Here is a 20,445-nt window from a genome sequence, read left to right as displayed (position 1 = left end):
GATCATGTCAACATGGTCCCAGTATGTAGAGAAAGAGAGAGGGTATCCTGATAGTTGTCTCTTCTCTGTCCAGATATCCAGCAGGAGTGGAGAGAGCGCTGGAACGGAGACTTTGAGCACAACTCTGACCTGCACCTCCCTGTCGAGAACAAGTTCATCGGTTAGTGTGTGTGTGTCTGTGTGTTTCTGTGTTGTGAACCTTCCTAACGTGTTCATATCCTTCCAGCGACTGATTTCAGCCTGAAGCTGTCTGACTGTCCTGATACTGAGCTGCCAGTCAGAGTAACTGCCAACGACCGAGGATGCCTCTGGTACAAGAAGGACAACAAGTTCAACATACCCAAAGGTGTGTGTATGTGTGTGTGTGTGTTAGGACTGTGACGGTCAAGGAATTTTGGATGATGGTAATTGGCCATCCAAATCTCCGTAATAAACATTTGAATAGTAATAAAACTAAATTGAATGGGCGTCCCCATTCAAGTCAATGATGGCATCATGGGTGGACTGGCAATCATTGCGAGTGTACCCACAGGAGCAAAGCAGGAAGTGTAACCGTCAATATGTGCCGTGATTTATTAGTTCAACCAGAGAAGAAGAGGCAAAGCGAGAGGGTTTACTCCGCCCAAATTCAATCCACGAAAATAAGACCAAGAAGTGAGGAATTTTTTGTATGGAAGTCAATGAGAGAGTATATACTGTACTCGATACCATCTACTGTATCTTGCCTATGCTGCTCTGTACCATCACTCACTCATATATCCTTATGTACATATTCTTTATCCCCTTACACTGTGTACAAGACAGTAGTTTTGGAATTGTTAGTTAGATTACTTGTTGGTTATTACTGCATTGTCGGAACTAGAAGCACAAGCATTTCGCTACACTCACATTAACATCTGCTAACCATGTGTATGTGACAAATAAAATTTGATTTGATTTGATTTGAGTGTTGAATTTGGTCAACAAAAAAATATAATTGCCATATTGCTACGTGAGGCTTATTTGATCAAATATATGTTTCGTAATGGTTAGGTTGTTACGAATGCTCTGATATAAGTGGACGCACGTGGAATTTGGCCAGGTTGGAAAAAAACAACTTTATATCAGTTGTGCCTGTTGTTCACACACACGTATCTGCCCTCTCATTGGCTAGAATGGTCCCACCTGAATGCCTTTCAAATTTGAGGACATATATTTCCATTGTTAGAGCGGTCACTCCACTATCTTGTCAATATAGTTGAACATCTTTGATTCAACTCAACTGACGTTACAAAAAATGCTTTTCATTACAAGAGCCACATCAGTTAACATAATTTGAATGAACATTATACATGACCATGGAAGCCGTTACATCCCAATACCATGCAGCCACCCCTAGTGTACCCATGAGTTTACCAGTCAAATTGCCAGGGTAAGACATTCCAAGCATATAGAGCCTATTAAAGGATTATTCTAATTGATAATTCTATGGTTCCAAGCCCGTTCTTTTCATGTGTGCTGCCGTTTCCTAGGCAACCGACGACTCGTTTGCTGCAACACCTTGCTTGTTTCCACTAGGAGCAACAACGTTTCGTCATGCTGTTTAGAGTACGTGTTACAGCAGAAACGGACTCCACCGCACAAATTCCAGGCCGTCCTCCTTCGTACCCCAAAAACAAAAATGATGACGGTTATTTTATTTTCATAATGGTTTTCATCCGTACGGTAATTGTGCCAGCCCTAGTGTGTGTGTGTGTTTCAAAGTAACTACTTTATAACACAAAAACACACACGATCTGGCATCAATGTCCACATGTTCTCTTAAAGGAAAACTCCACCCCAAAACGGTTGGTATTTGTTTCATTAGTCCATTGTTGAAATAGTCCAAAAATCTCAGCACTTTATAACTTGCATCATACTGGCTTGAATTTCTATATTTTGAATGTTATTTATCTTGAAAACATGATTGCTGACATGCAAAACATTTTGGGACTATATCAACAATTGTTTTTGGGTGGAGTTTTTCCTTAATCTCTATCTGGTACAGCCAGTAGAAAACTGTTCACCCCTCTGAGCCTGGTTCCTCTCTAGGTTTCTTCATAGGTTCCTTCCTTCTATGGAGTTTTTCCTGGCAACTGTTCTTCTGCTGATGTATAAAGGGCTTTATATTTATATTATATTATATTTTATATAAAGGGCTTTACATTTGATTGGTTGAGTTACTACAACAGTGAACAATTAAAATGGTCAATAACTTTACTTTAATTGATCTGTTGTTTCTACTCTCTCTCCGCTGATCTGTCGTTTCTATTCTCTCTCTGTTGATCTGACGTTTCCTCTCTCTCTGTTGATCTGTTGTTTCTACTCTCTCTCTGTTGATCTGAGATTTCCTCTCTCTCTGTTGATCTGTTGTTTCTACTCTCTCTCTGTTGATCTGTTGTTTCTACTCTCTCTCTGTTGATCTGAGATTTCCTCTCTCTCTGTTGATCTGTTGTTTCTACTCTCTCTCTGTTGATCTGTTGTTTCTACTCTCTCTCTGTTGATCTGAGATTTCCTCTCTCTCTGTTGATCTGTTGTTTCTACTCTCTCTCTGTTGATCTGTTGTTTCTACTCTCTCTCTGTTGATCTGAGATTTCCTCTCTCTCTGTTGATCTGACGTTTCCACTCTCTCTGTTGATCTGTTGTTTCTACTCTCTCTGTTGATCTGAGATTTCCTCTCTCTCTCTGTTGATCTGTTGTTTCTACTCTCTCTCTGTTGATCTGAGATTTCCTCTCTCTCTGTTGATCTGACGTTTCCACTCTCTCTGTTGATCTGTTGTTTCTACTCTCTCTGTTGATCTGAGATTTCCTCTCTCTCTCTGTTGATCTGTTGTTTCTACTCTCTCTCTGTTGATCTGACGTTTCCTCTCTCTCTGTTGATCTGAGATTTCCTCTCTCTCTGTTGATCTGTTGTTTCTACTCTCTCTCTGTTGATCTGAGATTTCCTCTCTCTCTGTTGATCTGTCGTTTCTACTCTCTCTCTGTTGATCTGTTGTTTCTACTCTCTCTCTGTTGATCTGAGATTTCCTCTCTCTCTGTTGATCTGTCGTTTCTACTCTCTCTCTGTTGATCTGACGTTTACTCTCTCTCCGTTGATCTGAGATTTCTTCTCTCTCCGTTGATCTGAGATTTCCTCTCTCTCTGTTGATCTGTCGTTTCTACTCTCTCTCTCTGTTGATCTGTCTTTTCTACTCTCTCTCTCTGTTGATCTGTCGTTTCTACTCTCTCTCTGTTGATCTGTCGTTTCTACTCTCTCTCTGTTGATCTGACGTTTACTCTCTCTCCGTTGATCTGAGATTTCTTCTCTCTCTGTTGATCTGACGTTTGCTCTCTCTCCGTTGATCTGAGATTTCCTCTCTCTCCGTTGATCTGAGATTTCTTCTCTCTCTGTTGATCTGACGTTTACTCTCTCTCCGTTGATCTGAGATTTCCTCTCTCTCCGTTGATCTGTCGTTTCTACTCTCTCTATTGATCTGACGTTTCTTCTTTCTCTCCTTCAGCGTACATCCGCTTCCATCTCATCTCTCCGGTCATCCAGCAGTCAGCCAGGAAGTAAGTCCAGGGTTTAGTTAGCCATTAGCCAACAATTGTTTCACAGGTAGAGATTGTGCCAAAACTGCTAGCCCTTGAGAATGCAGCCATAGCTAGGAACTGTTTTACACTGTTTTTTTAAACCTGTTTCTCTCTGCTTATCTCCCTCTCTCCACTCTCTCTCATCCCCAACCCTCCTTTCCCCCTCTCTCTCTCACTCCCTCCCCTCTCTCCACCCGCCACTTCCTCTCTCTCTCTCGCTCTCACCCTGCCCCTCTGCTCTCTCTCCCCCTCCCTAGCCTGGTGTTATTTGACCTGCTAGTGAACATACTGGGTCATAACCTAGCAGAGCCAGCCTACGAGGCTGACGTGGCCCAGCTGGACTACAAGCTGTCAGTAGGAGAACACGGACTGGTTATCAAGGTCAAGGGCTTCAACCACAAACTGCCTGTGAGTTAGACCCAGACGCACTGCACCGCGCCACACACCCCACACTCACACACGAGGATAATGATGATGATGATGATGATGATGGTGTTCCCTCCTCTGTAGCTCCTGTTCCATCTGATCCTGGACCATCTGGCTGACTTCTCTGCCTGTCAAGATGTCTTCAATATGTTCTCTGAGCAGCTCAAAAAGGCCTACTTCAACATCCTCATACGACCTGAGAAACTGGGCAAGTACGTCACGCGCGTGTGTGTGTGGGTCTGTTTGTTGGTGTGTGTCCCATCTCACCATTGTCTTCTCTCTCCCCCACCAAACACACACTCTCAGGGACGTGCGGTTGTTGGTCCTGGAGCATGGTCGCTGGTCCATGGTAGAGAAGTACCAGGCGCTTGCAGACGGTGGTCTGACTGTAGAACAACTGATGGAGTTCAGCAGAACCTTCAAGACCCAGCTCTATGCAGAGGGACTGGTGCAGGGGAACTTCACTAGCCAGGTGACTGGACCATGAAAACACACACACACACATTACACACCCTTTCCACCAAACCCTCTTCTATGATTTCTGCCGTTTATTAAAGTGGGATTTGTTTTCTCTACAGGAGTCAATCCAGTTCCTGCAGTACGTCACTGAGTAAGTTTACACACACACACACACACACACACACACACACACACACACACACACACACACACACACACACACACACATAACTTAACTATCTTTGCTGTCCTCTCTCGCTGTCCTCGTCTGTCTGTCAGTAAGCTGCAGTTCTCCAAGCTGCCAGCAGAGGTCCCAGTGTTGTTTAGAGTGGTGGAGCTGCCTCTGAAACAGCACGTCTGTAAGGTCAAAGCACTGAACAAGGGAGACGCCAACTCAGAGGTCACAGTCTACTACCAGGTACACACACACACACTGGTACAATTCATCTGTTCATGACTGATTGACTCGCCTCTGACATTCATTCACTCTCTTCTCTTCCTCTCCCCTTCTCCCCCTCTCTCTCCAGTCTGGTCTGAAAAACCTCAGAGAACACACACTGATGGAGCTGCTGGTGGTGAGTACACCAACCATTCATCCTTTAATCCCCTAACCCCTCATCCCTTCTTCCTCTGACCTCTGTGTTGTTGATATTGTTGTGGTTCCAGATGCACATGGAGGAGCCCTGCTTTAACTTCCTCAGGACAAAAGAGACTCTGGGGTCAGTGTCTGTGTTTCACATTTCTCTGTCTCTCTGGTCACTAAATAGACCATGGAACCTCTGGAAAGAGTAGGAGTGTTAACCCCAGTGTCCCAACCTTCCTGAGTGTCCCAACCTTCCTGAGTGTCCCAGTATCTAAACCTTCTCCAGCTTCCAATTGGCTCAGTCAACTTAAACCCCTCTCTCTCCATCTCTCTCCCTCCGTCTCTCTCCTCCAGGTATCATGTTTATCCAACCTGCAGAAACACATCTGGAGTCCTGGGCTTCTCTGTCACGGTGGAAACACAGGCCACCAAGTTCAAGTGAGATCCTCATACTGACTGTATGAACCAATGCCATTGTGCACTGCAGTGACTTTGATGTGGTCTTCCCGAGGCTAGCAGTACTATCTCTTATGACCTGTAATGCCCCTTATAGTAATGACAGTGGGCTCTCTCTCTCCATCTCTTCTCTTCTCTCTCACTCTCTCTCCATCTCGTCTCTCCATCTCTTCTCTTCTCTCTCCATCTTTCTTTCAGTACTGAGCTGGTAGAGTTGAAGATAGAGGAGTTTCTGTCTTCCTTTGGAGAGAAGTTGAGTGCTCTGACTGAGAGTGCCTTCAACACACAGGTGTGTGTTTCTGACTGACTATATATCTGAGTGTCCTGGAGTTTACTTGTTAAGCTGAAGGTGTGTGTGTGTGTGTGTGTGTGTGTGTGTACAGGTGACTGCGCTGGTCAAGCTAAAGGAGTGTGAGGACACACACCTGGGAGAGGAGGTGGACAGAAACTGGGCCGAGGTCGCTACACAGCAGTATGTCTTCAACAGGCTTCACAGAGAGGTGAGACACACACTGGACAATTTCAGTTTTTCTGTTTTTGTGGTGTGTGCAGAATTGTGTAGTTGCTGCAGACGTTTCATGTGCTTACGTGTTTGTGTGTGTGAGTAGATTGAGGCCCTGAAACAGATGACCAGAGCAGAGCTGGTATCCTGGTATCTGGAGCACCGAGGACACAACTGCAGAAAACTCAGTGTACATGTAAGTGTGTGTGTATAGTTGAGCAGTGTAATCAATGTTTAAGAGCTGTGTGCGTGCGTGTGTGTGTGTGCGCTCTAACATCAACCTCTCTCCCTAGGTGGTGGGTTTTGGGCCGGAGGAGGGCGACCCCCCAGGAGATGACAAGCAGAGTCGTCATGGCAACGGAGAGAGGGATGAGGAAGAGTGCGGCAGTTCGTCCTACGGAGAAGTGTCCAAACTGACCTTCCTCCCCGCCTCGCCGAAGATGGCTGCCACTACATCCATCATGGACATTCCTTCATTTACCCAGAGCCTTACCCTCTTCCCATACCACAAGATCATCCAATAGACTACCAATATCTATTTTCTCAATATTTCTTTCAAACTCTCTCTCCTTCATTGCCTGACCATAACATCATCTAATAAACTCAATGAGATACACTATCACTGTCTTTGGGGCTGACTCTCTCTACACATATGTAACGGACTCCCGGGTGGCGCAGTGGTTAAGGGCGCTGTACTGCAGCGTAACCGGCCGCGACCGGGAGGTCCGTGGGGCAACGCACAATTGGCCTAGCGTCGTCCGGGTTAGGGAGGGCTTGGCCGGTAGGGTTGCCCTTGTCTCATCGCGCACCAGCGACTCCTGTGGCGGGCTAACCAAGGTTGCACGGTGTTTCCTCCGACACATTGGTGCGGCTGGCTTCCGGTTTGCATGCGCGCTGTGTTAAGAAGCAGTGAGGCTTGGTTGGGTTGTGTATCGGAGGACTCATGACTTTCAACCATCTTCTCTCCTGAGCCCGTACGGGAGTTGTAGCGATGAGACAAGATAGTAGCTACTAAAACAATTGGATACTACGAAATTGGGGAGAAAAAGGGGTAAAAAAAAAAAAAAAGAAAACTGCACCTCTATAAGGTACTATGCATGTTTATAAGGCAATATAACCCTTCACAGCGCATTTAGTAGGGTTACAACATGTTCTATAAATACAGTATGACATGCGGAATCATAAGATGGTGTACACAGTTCCACTGGATTTTTATTCAGGCAAACAAACTATTTGCAGCATGCCACCGGTAAATCAGTTGGTGCTAGTGACTCATAGAGTCAGGTGTGAGAACGCTGGTGTTCCTTTAAGCTTCCTGACTCACTGAACCTCTTCCCACACTGAGAGCAGTGATATGGCATCTCTCCTGTGGGAATACACTGGTGTGTCTTTAAATGTCCTGACACACTGAACCTCTTCCCACACTGGGAACAGTGATATGGCCTGTCTCTGTGTTTCTGTGTCTCTGTGTTTCTGTGTCTCTGTGTTTCTGGTTGAGGAGTGTGATTGGGGTGTGATCTGGAGTTGTTGAACACCGCCGAGAGCCACTGGGTGTTGCTAGTGTCTCTGATCTAATCCCTCCACTCCTCAGCAGCCTGACGTACTCTTCCCTGTGGGATCTCTTTGTGTGCTTGTAGAGGTAGATCTGAGCCGTGAATGAGAACGGACAACCAGAGCAGGAAAAGATCTGAGACTGGGACGACTCATTCACACCTGAAAGCAAAGGAGAGCGAGAGGGAGGGGAGGAGAGAAACGGAAGGGGTATTCAGAGAGGTCAAAGAGAATAGCAAACTGGATATAGAACTGAAGTGATGTTCAGAGGTCAAAGAGAATAGCAAACTGGATATAGAACTGAAGTGATGTTCAGAGGTCAAAGAGAATAGCAAACTGGATATAGAACTGAAGCAAATACTGAAAGAAAAAGAAAGACTAATGACATCATTATATTCCACTTCACTTAAATAGAGAGATGGAAAGAGATGGGGAATTGAACAGGTAGTTCTAGAGCAGTGGTAGTCACTAATATTTCTGGGGGAGACACATTTGTGAAACACACTCACTGGGTGAGCTACCATAACCTACCCAAATCGATTCATATTCATGCTATTTGAAATACTATTAACAAGGACCATGAAGCTATTTGATTTACAATGTTTGGACACTTGGGGGAATCATTATCTCAATAATAGCACAAAATATCAAATCAGATAATGCCAAATTTCAGTCTGAAGGAAGCAGTGGTGGAAAGTACTTAGGTAAAAATACTTTAAAGTACTACTTAAGTAGTTTGTTGGGGTATCTGTACTTTACTTTACTACTTATATTGTTGACTACTTTTACTTGACTACATTCCTAAAGAAAATAATGTACTTTTTACTTACATTTTCCCTGACACCCAAAAGTACTAAACTCAGCAAAAAAAAAGAAACGTCCTCTCACTGTCAACTGTGTTTATGTTCAGCAAACTTAACATGTGTAAATATTTGTATGAACATAACAAGATTCAATACCTGAGACATAAACGGAACAAGTTCCACAGACATGTGACTAACAGAAATGGAATAATGTGTCCCTGAACATAGGGGGTCAAAATCTAAAGTAACAGTCAGTATCTGGTGTGGCCACCAGCTGCATTAAGTACTGCAGTGCATCTCCTCCTCATGGACTACACCAGATTTGCCCGTTCTTGCTGTGAGATGTTACCCCACTCTTCCACCAAGGCACCTGCAAGTTCCCAGACATTTCTGGGGGGAATGGCCCTAGCCCTCACCCTACAATCCAACAGGTCCCAGACCTGCTCAATGGGATTGAGATCCGGGCTCTTCGCTGGCCATGGCAGAACACTGACATTCCTGTCTTGCAGGAAATCATGCACAGAATGAGCAGTATGGCTGGTGGCATTGTCATGCTGGAGGGTCATGTCAGGATGAGCCTGCAGGAAGTGTACCACATGAGGGAGGAGGATGTCTTCCCTGTAACGCACAGCATTGAGATTGCCTGCAATGACAACAAGCTCCGTCTGATGATGCTGTGACACACTGCCCCAGACCATGACATGAGAGTACAGGGCTCGGTGTAACGCTCATTCCTTTGACAATAAACGCAAATCTGACCATCACCCCTTTTGAGACAAAACCGTGACTCGTCAGTGAAGAGCACATTTTGCCAGTCCTGTCTGGTCCAGCGACGGTGGGTTTGTGCCCATAGGCAATGTTGTTGCCGGTGATGTCTGGTGAGGACCTGCCTTACAACAGGCCTACAAGCCCTCAGTCCAGCCTCTCTCAGCCTATTGCAGACAGTCTGAGCATTGAGAGGGGGATTGTGCGTTCCTGGTGTAACTCAAATCAAATCAAATCAAATCAAATTTTATTTGTCACATACACATGGTTAGCAGATGTTAATGCGAGTGTAGCGAAATGCTTGTGCTTCTAGTTCCGACAATGCAGTAATAACAAGTAATCTAACTAACAATTCCAAAACTACTGTCTTGTACACAGTGTAAGGGGATAAAGAATATGTACATAAGGATATATGAATGAGTGATGGTACAGAGCAGCATAGGCAAGATACAGTAGATGGTATCGGGTACAGTATGTACAAATGAGATGAGTATGTAAACAAAGTGGCATAGTATAGTATAAAGTGGCTAGTGATACATGTATTACATAAGGATACCGTCGATGATATAGAGTACAGTATATACGTATGCATATGAGATGAATAATGTAGGGTAAGTAACATTTATATAAGGTAGCATTGTTTAAAGTGGCTAGTGATATATTTACATCATTTCCCATCAATTCCCATTATTAAAGTGGCTGGAGTTGAGTCAGTGTCAGTGTGTTGGCAGCAGCCACTCAGTGTTAGTGGTGGCTGTTTAACAGTCTGATGGCCTTGAGATAGAAGCTGTTTTTCAGTCTCTCGGTCCCAGCTTTGATGCACCTGTACTGACCTCGCCTTCTGGATGATAGCGGGGTGAACAGGCAGTGGCTCGGGTGGTTGATGTCCTTGATGATCTTTATGGCCTTCCTGTGACATCGGGTGGTGTAGGTGTCCTGGAGGGCAGGTAGTTTGCCCCCGGTGATGCGTTGTGCAGACCTCACTACCCTCTGGAGAGCCTTACGGTTGAGGGCGGTGCAGTTGCCATACCAGGCGGTGATACAGCCCGCCAGGATGCTCTCGATTGTGCATCTGTAGAAGTTTGTGAGTGCTTTTGGTGACAAGCCGAATTTCTTCAGCCTCCTGAGGTTGAAGAGGCGCTGCTGCGCCTTCTTCACGATGCTGTCTGTGTGAGTGGACCAATTCAGTTTGTCTGTGATGTGTATGCAGAGGAACTTAAAACTTGCTACCCTCTCCACTACTGTTCCATCGATGTGGATAGGGGGGTGTTCCCTCTGCTCGGACAGTTGTTGTTGCCATCCTGTACCTGTCCTATAGGTGTGATGTTCGGATGTACCAATCCTGTGCAGGTGTTGTTACACGTGGTCTGCCACTGCGAGGACGATCAGCTGTCCGTCCTGTCTCCCTGTAGCGCTGTCTTAGGCGTCTCACAGTATGGACATTGCAATTTATTGCCCTGGCCACATCTGCAGTTCTCATGCCTCCTTGCAGCATACCTAAGGCACGTTCCCGCAGATGAGCAGGGACCCTGGGCATCTGTCTTTTTTCATTTTTCCAGAGTCAGTAGAAAGGCCTCTTTAGTGTCCTAAGTTTTCATAACTGTGACCTTAATTGCCTACTGTCTGTAAGCTGTTAGTGTCTTAACGACCGTTCCACAGATGCATGTTCATTAATTGTTTATGGTTCATTGAACAAGCATGGGAAACAGTGTGACAACCCTTTAACAATGTAGAAAGATTGGAATTTTACCAATTATCTTTGAAAGACAGGGTCATGAATAAGGGACGTTTCTTTTTTTGCTGAGTTTAGTTACATTTTGAATGCTTAGCAGGACACGAAAATGGACTAATTCGCACACTTATCAAGAGAACATCCCTGGTCATCCCTACTGCCTCTGATCTGGCAGACTCACTAAACACAAATGCTTCGTTTGCAAATGATGTCTGAGTGTTGCAGTGTGCTCCTGGCTATCCGTAAATTTTAAAAACAAGAAAATCATGCCGTCTGGTTAGTTTAATATAAGGAATTTTAAATGATTTATACTTGACCTTTTACTTTTGATACTTAAGTATATTTTAGCGATTACATTTACTGTTGATACTTTAAGTATATTTTAAACCAAATACTTTTAGACTTTTACTCAAGTAGTATTTTACTAGGTGACTTTCATTTTCACTTTAGCCATTTCCAACTAAGGTATCTTTACTTTTACTCAAGTATGACAATTGGGTACTTTTTCCACAGCTGGAAGGAAGTATGTTTTGGGGTGATTGAAATGCATCAAAGGTATTGGAAAGTTCAGGAAAACATTAGGGTTGATCATTAAGCAATCTGTGTGTATGGTCTACCGTGGAGAACCCATTTATTTCCACTAGTCATTCTGTGCAGATACATTCACATCACTCCGCCTTCTAACGAGGCCTGCACAGCCTGTGTGCCATAGATGGAAACAGACGGACTGTATGAAGGAGAACTCACAGACAAGGAGCTGGCCATGGAGAGTGGCTACTCCTGGGTGGTGAGAGGAGTGGGTGTGTCTGTCTGACTGACTTATCTGTCTGATTAAAGCGCAACACCAAGTTCTGATTGGCTGAGTGAAATAACTGCTGAGATGCAATTGTTCCTCAGATCTACAAAAGCAAGCAGAGTGACGAGTACATTGATGCCAAGAGAGACACTCACTCCAACTGGATGTGTGTCTTTTCTCCAGCCGTCTATCCCTCTCTCTATCTCTCCTCCATCCCTCTCTCTATCTCTCCTCCATCCCTCTGTCTCTCCATCCATCCCTCTCTCCATATCTCCATCCATCCATCCCTCTCACCATATCTCTGTCTCTCCATCCATCCCTTTCTCCATATCTCTATCTCTCCTCCATCCCTCTGTCTCTCCATCCATCCCTCTCTCCATATCTCTATCTCTCCTCCATCCCTCTCTCTCCATCCATCCCTCTCTCCATATCTCTATCTCTCCTCCATCCCTCTGTCTCTCCATCCATCCCTCTCTCCATATCTCTATCTCTCCTCCATCCCTCTGTCTCTCCATGCATCCCTCTCTCCATATCTCCATCCATCCATCCCTCTCACCATATCTCTGTCTCTCCATCCATCCCTTTCTCCATATCTCTATCTCTCCATCCATCCCTCTGTCTCTCCATCCATCCCTCTCTCCATATCTCTATCTCTCCTCCATCCCTCTGTCTCTCCATCCATCCCTCTCTCCATATCTCTATCTCTCCTCCATCCCTCTGTCTCTCCATCCATCCCTCTCTCCATATCTCTATCTCTCCTCCATCCCTCTCTCTCCATCCATCCCTCTCTCCATATCTCTATCTCTCCTCCATCCCTCTGTCTCTCCATCCATCCCTCTCTCCATATCTCTATCTCTCCTCCATCCCTCTGTCTCTCCATCCATCCCTCTCTCCATATCTCCATCCATCCATCCCTCTCACCATATCTCTGTCTCTCCATCCATCCCTTTCTCCATATCTCTGTCTCTCCATCCATCCCTTTCTCCATATCTCTATCTCTCCTCCATCCCTCTGTCTCTCCATCCATCCCTCTCTCCATATCTCCATCCATCCATCCCTCTCACCATATCTCTGTCTCTCCATCCATCCCTTTCTCCATATCTCTATCTCTCCATCCATCCCTCTCTCCATATCTCCATCCATCCCTTTCTCCATATCTCTATCTCTCCTCCATCCCTCTGTCTCTCCATCCATCCCTCTCTCCATATCTCCATCCATCCATCCCTCTCACCATATCTCTGTCTCTCCATCCATCCCTTTCTCCATATCTCCATCCATCCCTCTCTCCATATCTCCATCCATCCATCCCTCTCACCATATCTCTGTCTCTCCATCCATCCCTTTCTCCATATCTCCATCCATCCCTCTCTCTATCTCTCCTCCATCCCTCTGTCTCTCCATCTATCCCTCTCTCCATCTCTCCATCCATCCCTCTCTATCTCTCTAACCATCCCTCTCTCCATATCTCTATCTCTCCATCTATCCCTCTCTCTATCTCTCCATCTATCCCTCTCTCTATCTCTCCACTGTGCTAACTAACCTCCAGACAAGCTTCAATGCCATACAACACTCCTTCCGTGGCCTCCAACTGCTCTTAAACGCTAGTAAAACCAAATGCATGCTTTTCAACCGTTCGCTGCCCGCACCCGCCCGCCTGACTAGCATCACCACCCTGGACGGTTCCGACCTAGAATATGTGGACAACTATAAATACCTAGGTGTCTGGCTAGACTGTAAACTCTCCTTCCAGACTCATATTAAACATCTCCAATCCAAAATGAAATCTAGAATCGGCTTTCTATTTTGCAACAAAGCCTCCTTCACTCACGCCGCCAAACTTACCCTTGTAAAACTGACTATCCTATCGATCCTCGACTTCGGCGATTTCATCTATCACAGTGCCATCCGTTTTGTTACCAAATCACCTTATACCACCCACCACTGCAACCTGTATGCTCTAGTCGGCTGGCCCTCGCTACATATTCGTCGCCAGACCCACTGGCTCCAGGTCATCTTTTTTTTTTTTTTTTCCACCTTAATTTAACCAGGTAGGCTAGTTGAGAACAAGTTCTCATTTGCAACTGCGACCTGGCCAAGATAAAGCATAGCAGTGTGAACAGACAACACAGAGTTACACATGGAGTAAACAATTAACAAGTCAATAACACAATAGAAAAAAAGGAGAGTCTATATACATTGTGTGCAAAATTCATGAGGAGGTAGGCGAATAATTACAATTTTGCAGATTAACACTGAAGTGATAAATGATCAGATGGTCATGTACAGGTAGAGATATTGGTGTGCAAAAGAGCAGAAAAGTAAATAAATAAAAACAGTATGGGGATGAGGTAGGTAAAAATGGGTGGGCTATTTACCGATAGACTATGTATAGCTGCAGCGATCGGTTAGCTGCTCAGATAGCAGATGTTTGAAGTTGGTGAGGGAGATAAAAGTCTCCAACTTCAGCGATTTTTGCAATTCGTTCCAGTCACAGGCAGCAGAGAACTGGAACGAAAGGCGGCCAAATGAGGTGTTGGCTTTAGGGATGATCAGTGAGATACACCTGCTGGAGCGCGTGTTACGGGTGGGTGTTGCCATCGTGACCAGTGAACTGAGATAAGGCGGAGCTTTACCTAGCATGGACTTGTAGATGACCTGGAGCCAGTGGGTCTGGTGACGAATATGTAGCGAGGGCCAGCCGACTAGAGCATACAGGTCGCAGTGGTGGGTGGTATAAGGTGCTTTAGTGACAAAACGGATGGCACTGTGATAAACTGCATCCAGTTTGCTGAGTAGAGTGTTGGAAGCAATTTTGTAGAGGACATCACCGAAGTCGAGGATCGGTAGGATAGTCAGTTTTACTAGGGTAAGTTTGGCGGCGTGAGTGAAGGAGGCTTTGTTGCGGAATAGAAAGCCGACTCTAGATTTGATTTTCGATTGGAGATGTTTGATATGAGTCTGGAAGGAGAGTTTACAGTCTAGCCAGACACCTAGGTACTTATAGGAGTGTTGTATGGCATTGAAGCTCGTTTGGAGGTTAGATAGCACAGTGTCCAAGGACGGGCCGGAAGTATATAGAATGGTGTCGTCTGCGTAGAGGTGGATCAGGGAATCGCCCGCAGCAAGGGCAACATCATTGACATATACAGAGAAAAGAGTCGGCCCGAGAATTGAACCCTGTGGCACCCCCATGGAGACTGCCAGAGGACCGGACAGCATGCCCTCCGATTTGACACACGGAACTCTGTCTGCAAAGTAGTTGGTGAACCAGGCAAGGCAGTCATTAGAAAAACCGTGGCTGCTGAGTCTGCCGATAAGAATATGGTGATTGACAGAGTTGAAAGCCTTGGCAAGGTCGATGAAGACGGCTGCACAGTACTGTCTTTTATCGATGGCGGTTATGATATCGTTTAGTACCTTGAGCGTGGCTGAGGTGCACCCGTGACCGGCTCGGAAACCAGATTGCACAGCGGAGAAGGTACAGTGGGATTGTTCTCAACTAGCCTGGTTAAATAAAGGTGGAATAAAATAAATAAAATAAATATGGGTCCTGAGATCCTCAAAAGGTTCTACAGCTGCAACATAGAGAGCATCACTGGTTGCATCACTGCCTGGTACAGCAATTGCTCAGCCTCTGACCGCAAGGCACTACAGAGGGTAGTGAGTACGGCCCAGTACATCACTGGGGCTAAGCTGCCTGCCATCCAGGAACTCTACACCAGGCGGTGTCAGAGGGAGGCCCTAAAAATTGTCAAAGACCCCAGCCACCCCAGTCATAGACTGTTCTCTCTACTACAGCATGGCAAGCGGTACCAGAGTGCCAAGTGTAAGGCAAAAAGGCTTCTCAACAGTTTTTACCCCCAAGCCATAAGACTCCTGAACAGGTAACAGGTAAATGGCTACCCAGACTATTTTCATTGTGCCCCCCCCCAACCCCTCTTTTCCGCTGCTGCTACTCTCTGTTTATCATATATGCATAGTCACTCGAACTATACATTCATGTACATACTACCTCAATTGGGCCGACCAACCAGTGGTCCCGCACATTGGCTAACCAGGCTATCTGCATTGTGTCCTGCCACCCACCACCTGCCAACCCCTTTTTAACGCTACTGCTACTCTCTGTTCATCATATATGCATAGTCACTTTAACCATATCTACATGTACATACTACCTCAATCAGCCTGACTAACCGGTGTCTGTGTGTCAAATCAAATCAAATTTTATTTGTCACATACACATGGTTAGCAGATGTTAATGCGAGTGTAGCGAAATGCTTGTGCTTCTAGTTCCGACAATGCAGTAATAACCAACGAGTAATCTAACTAACAATTCCAAAACGACTACCTTATACACACAAGTGTAAAGAGATAAAGAATATGTACATAAAGATATATGAATGAGTGATGGTACAGAGCGGCATAGGCAAGATGCAGTAGATGGTATCTAGTACAGTATATACATATGAGATGAGTATGTAAACAAAGTGGCATAGTTTAAAGTGGCTAGTGATACATGTATTACATAAAGATGCAGTAGATGATATAGAGTACAGTATATACGTATACATATGAGATGAATAATGTAGGGTATGTAAACATTATATTAAGTAGCACTGTTTAAAGTGGCTAGTGATATATTTTACCACTGTTGTGTCGTTGCTACTTTTATAGCCTCGCTACTGTATATAGCCTGTCTTTTTACTGATGTTTTATTTCTTTACCTACCTATTGTTCACCTAATACCTTTTTTGCACTATTGGTTAGAGCCTGTAAGTAAGCATTTCACTGTAAGGTCTACACCTGTTGTATTCAGCGCACGTGACAAATCAACTTTAATTTGATATGCTAGCCAGCAGATAAAACAAGACATTAGGGACAATTGAACCAAATATCACAACATTTCTGCATCTATAAAGACCTTAAAAACAGGTTCATGAAGGTACACTGTATTTAGATGGAGACTCACAGAAGTAATCTTCGTCTCTCAGCTCCTCTTCCTCAGTAGAGCTGACTCTGGCTCTGCTGCGAAGGTTCACACCTCGAGTGAATCTCTTCACCTCTGACATCTGCTGTCTTCATCTGCTCTGACACACACACTTGGTCCTATAACGACGAGGAGAGGAAATCGTTACACAGAGTAGCAACAGTAGAGATGTTATTACTCAGAGACATGTACTACTACTGATTACTAAATACTTGCGAGGATATCCTCATGGAATTAGTCAACATTAATAAAATATCCTCTCTCCTTCGCTCTCTCCCTCCTCACTCACCCTGTGAGAGCTGCTGGATGTGCTCTATCCTTCACTCCCGCTCTCCACCTCTCCCCCAATGCCCCCCCATCTCTCATTTGTCCTCGTCCTCTACTCCACTCTTCCACTCTGATTCCATCTCTCCTTCGCTCTCTCTCTCCTTTTCTCCATCTCTCTCTTTGTTCATCGGCTCCTGTTTCTCCTCTTCTCCCTCTCTTTCCTTCTCTTTCTTTGTCTTCCGCTCAGTCTCGTTCCTACTCTCTCTCTCCTCTCCTTCTCTCTCTCCAGTCAGCTCATCCAAGTGAGGTTGTCTTGAAGGTTCTCTTCCCGTTTTGTGACTGTCCCAGTCAGTCAACATCCAGGTGAAAATACATGTCACCACTGGTCCTCTGCTCAGCTGTGGTCTGGCTGGGGTCGAGGGGTCAGACCTTGTGGTTTTCTGTGTAGCAGTGGGCGTGGTTGAGGCTGGGGTCACTTCTGAGCTAGTCAAGGTTTTAGGTGTGGTTGTGGTGTCAGAATGTTTGGGGATGAGGTTAAGGTCTGTGTCTCAGTAGGAGTTAAGGTCTCTGTGTTGAGGGTTTTGGTTGAGGCTGAGATAGCAGGTGAGATATAGGACTCTGTAGTCACTGATGTTTGAGTTGTTCTGGACTGAGGGGGTTTAGTAGTGGTTTCTGTTGAAGGTGTTCTGGACTGAGGGGGTTTAGAAGTTGAGGCTGTAGAAGGTGTTCTGGATTGAGGGGGTATAGAAGTGAAGTGGAAGCTGTAGAAGGTGTTCTGGACTGAGGGGGTTTAGAAGTGGAGGCTGTAGAATGTGTTCTGGACAGAAGGGGGTTAGATGTGGAGGCTGTAGAAGGTGTTCTGGACTGAGGGGGTTTAGAAGTGGAGGTTGTAGAAGGTGTTCTGGACTGAGTGGGTTTAGAAGTGGAGGCTGTAGAATGTGTTCTGGACAGAGGGGGGTTAGATGTGGAGGCTGTAGAAGGTGTTCTGGACTGAGGGGGTTTAGAAGTGGAGGCTGTAGAAGGTGTTCTGGACTGAGGGGGTTTAGCGGTGGAGGCTGTAAAATGTGTTCTGGACTGAGGGGGGTTAGATGTGGAGGCTGTAGAAAGTGTTCTGGACTGAGGGGGTTTTTATGTGGAGGCTGTAGAAGGTGTTCTGGACTGAGGGAATTTAGAAGTGGAGGCTGTAAAATGTGTTCTGGACTGAGGGGGTTAGATGTGGAGGCTGTAGAAGGTGTTCTGGACTGAGGGGGTTTAGATGTGGAGGCTGTAGAAGGTGTTCTGGACTGAGGGGGTTTAGATGTGGAGGCTTTAGAAGGTGTTCTGGACTGAGGGGGTTTAGATGTGGAGGCTGTAGAAGGTGTTCTGGACTGAGGGGGTTTAGATGTGGAGGCTGTAGAAGGTGTTCTGGACTGAGGGGGTTTAGATGTGGAGGCTGTAGAAGGTGTTCTGGACTGAGGGAGTTTAGATGTGGAGGCTGTAGAAGGTGTTCTGGACTGAGGGGGGGTAGATGTGGAGGCTGTAGAAGGTGTTCTGGACTGAGGGAGTTTAGATGTGGAGGCTGTAGAAGGTGTTCTGGACTGAGGGGGTTTAGATATGGAGGCTGTAGAAGGTGTTCTGGACTGAGGGGGTTTAGATGTGGAGGCTGTAGAAGGTGTTCTGGACTGAGGGGGGTTAGATGGGGAGGTTGTAGAAGGTGTTCTGGACTGAGGGGGTTTAGATGTGGAGGCTGTAGAAGGTGTTCTGGACTGAGGGGGGTTAGATGTGGAGGCTGTAGAAGGTGTTCTGGAATTCTTCTCCCTTCTCCTTTGAGTTTTACCCTGGTGTTGTCTCCAGGTGAGGGTCCATTCTTCCTCTTCCTCTTCCTCCACTGTGTCACTAGGTCCTTGTGGGGGCGATCTGGGCTCTCTCTCCCTCCCCTCCCGGCCACGCCCCATAAACACAGGGACCAGCAGCTGCAGACCTGGGGTGTATTCAGAGAGGTAGCACAATCCGAACTTTCCACATAGAAATATAACGAATAGAGAGGTCACAATTCCCTGATCAACCTGACAGACAATTACATCTGTTCTACATAACACATTTCTATCTGAGGCTAATGTCCTGAAACAGGCCCCTGAGGAACAACAGAGAGCATTAGCCTTCATCACAATAGTCATGGCCTCATAGAGATATATAGTACCTATAACCAGCATGGCCAAGTGGTTCCTCTTCATGTTTTCTCCCATTCGGCCAAACTGGTCCATTTGCTCTGGAAAAATACACCTTCATCTCCTCACAGTCATCCTAAGAGTTAGCACAAGACAGGTGTGCACACAGACACAAAGAGCATCGGCCTAATTAACTTAATAAGCACCAAGACATCTGAAAACAAATTGACGTTGGTGCTACATGTTAAAGTTAGGCCTACTGTTGTCCACGTCATCGCTAGAACTCACCTCTCCACTGGTGTAGCACGAGTTCGCCTTTCTGTCCTCCGCTGCCTAATAAAGTCCAAACAAATGCAAGTTGAAGCTGGTATTTTACCCGTTGCACTGAATTCCTAAAATCACGTAAAACAAAAAGCATAGATAGGCCTACTACTGTTGGTCTACCTCCCCAGCCCAGGCAAACATTTGGGATGTTTTTCTCCCCAACGTTCTGAGAGATATAGCCCACATTTCTGTGGATAAGGCCTAGGACTAGAAAACTCGTGCACGCAGTAATACATTTCGAATTGAAAGTTATCGTTGACTGTCTTTCTAACACTGTAATAACATACATTTTCTCATATGTTTGGGTGGTGGGTGCCAAGGGATGGCCCAACAGAAGTTTTCTTAATATTGTCTTTTCTTGGCAATACAATTGAGCCCTGCAGGTCAGTGACGTAAGCCTATATTATGATTTAACGTTTTCATAACGGGCTCTAACCCCCATCCTCTGGTGTAGGATAGACGTGGTTGTCCCTGGAAGCTGATCTGAGGCCAGTTTGAAGTTAGAATGAGCGGTTTAAAGTTAAAATGAGAGGTTTGGTAATCTGATCCTACATCAGCAGAATCCACCCAGGGCGCCGTTAGATACCCATACAGTAACACATCGCATATCGCAGGCTGTTGCGTTTTCTCGGAGGGAGTAGCACTACGCGTAACAGTAGCCATTCTCCCCAACCTACCAGTCTCAGGGGTGTGATGGATAAAGCCTCGCCGACCACACACAATCTCTGCCCGTATCGATGTCTCTGTGTCCCTACCGACACCATCTGGGACATGCCATGAGAAATCAACTGGGTTATTTCTCACGCCGTCTCTACACAGGTGAAAGTGTGGAAACAAGGAATAACGAAAAAGTAGGGTAACACGAGAGTTCGGTTATAGCGCGAATTGACTGCAAGCTGCTGGGTCGAACAGGGCAAAGGACTTGTGCTGTCGAAGTAAAGTATCGGGCAACGGTGTAATACAGTAGGCTAGTTAGTGCGCCATTGACAATCACACCATCACACCGAAAGTGTTTTAGTGAATATCCCAATCACAGGTTTGTGAAATACCAGGATA

General features: G+C 45.6%; 1 protein-coding gene and 1 pseudogene across 2 annotated transcripts in view; one reads left to right on the top strand and one right to left on the bottom strand.

Annotated features, from left to right (window-relative positions):
- Positions 1–6,639, top strand: part of LOC139373109 (nardilysin-like) — an 18,604-nt gene extending 11,965 nt beyond the window's left edge. For both annotated transcript variants that reach the window (XM_071113220.1, XM_071113222.1), the window contains 15 exons: positions 74–160; positions 227–346; positions 3,519–3,570; positions 3,849–3,999; positions 4,102–4,229; positions 4,324–4,489; positions 4,596–4,627; positions 4,756–4,894; positions 5,004–5,051; positions 5,143–5,195; positions 5,414–5,497; positions 5,714–5,804; positions 5,899–6,015; positions 6,124–6,213; positions 6,311–6,639. In XM_071113220.1, coding sequence (XP_070969321.1) covers positions 74–160; positions 227–346; positions 3,519–3,570; positions 3,849–3,999; positions 4,102–4,229; positions 4,324–4,489; positions 4,596–4,627; positions 4,756–4,894; positions 5,004–5,051; positions 5,143–5,195; positions 5,414–5,497; positions 5,714–5,804; positions 5,899–6,015; positions 6,124–6,213; positions 6,311–6,541 — 1,589 coding nt within the window. In that variant the 3' untranslated portion in view covers positions 6,542–6,639. The remainder of the gene's footprint in view (positions 1–73; positions 161–226; positions 347–3,518; positions 3,571–3,848; positions 4,000–4,101; positions 4,230–4,323; positions 4,490–4,595; positions 4,628–4,755; positions 4,895–5,003; positions 5,052–5,142; positions 5,196–5,413; positions 5,498–5,713; positions 5,805–5,898; positions 6,016–6,123; positions 6,214–6,310) is intronic.
- A 768-nt stretch (positions 6,640–7,407) lies between these two features.
- Positions 7,408–19,161, bottom strand: LOC139372256 (myotubularin-related protein DDB_G0290005-like; annotated as a pseudogene).
- Positions 19,162–20,445: the final 1,284 nt, after the last annotated feature.

This window comes from Oncorhynchus clarkii, chromosome 18 (genome assembly GCF_045791955.1).
Source record: "Oncorhynchus clarkii lewisi isolate Uvic-CL-2024 chromosome 18, UVic_Ocla_1.0, whole genome shotgun sequence".
Lineage (NCBI taxonomy): Eukaryota > Metazoa > Chordata > Actinopteri > Salmoniformes > Salmonidae > Oncorhynchus > Oncorhynchus clarkii.
Note: the sequence above shows the minus strand (reverse complement) of the source record. Positions and strands in the feature narration are given on the sequence as shown.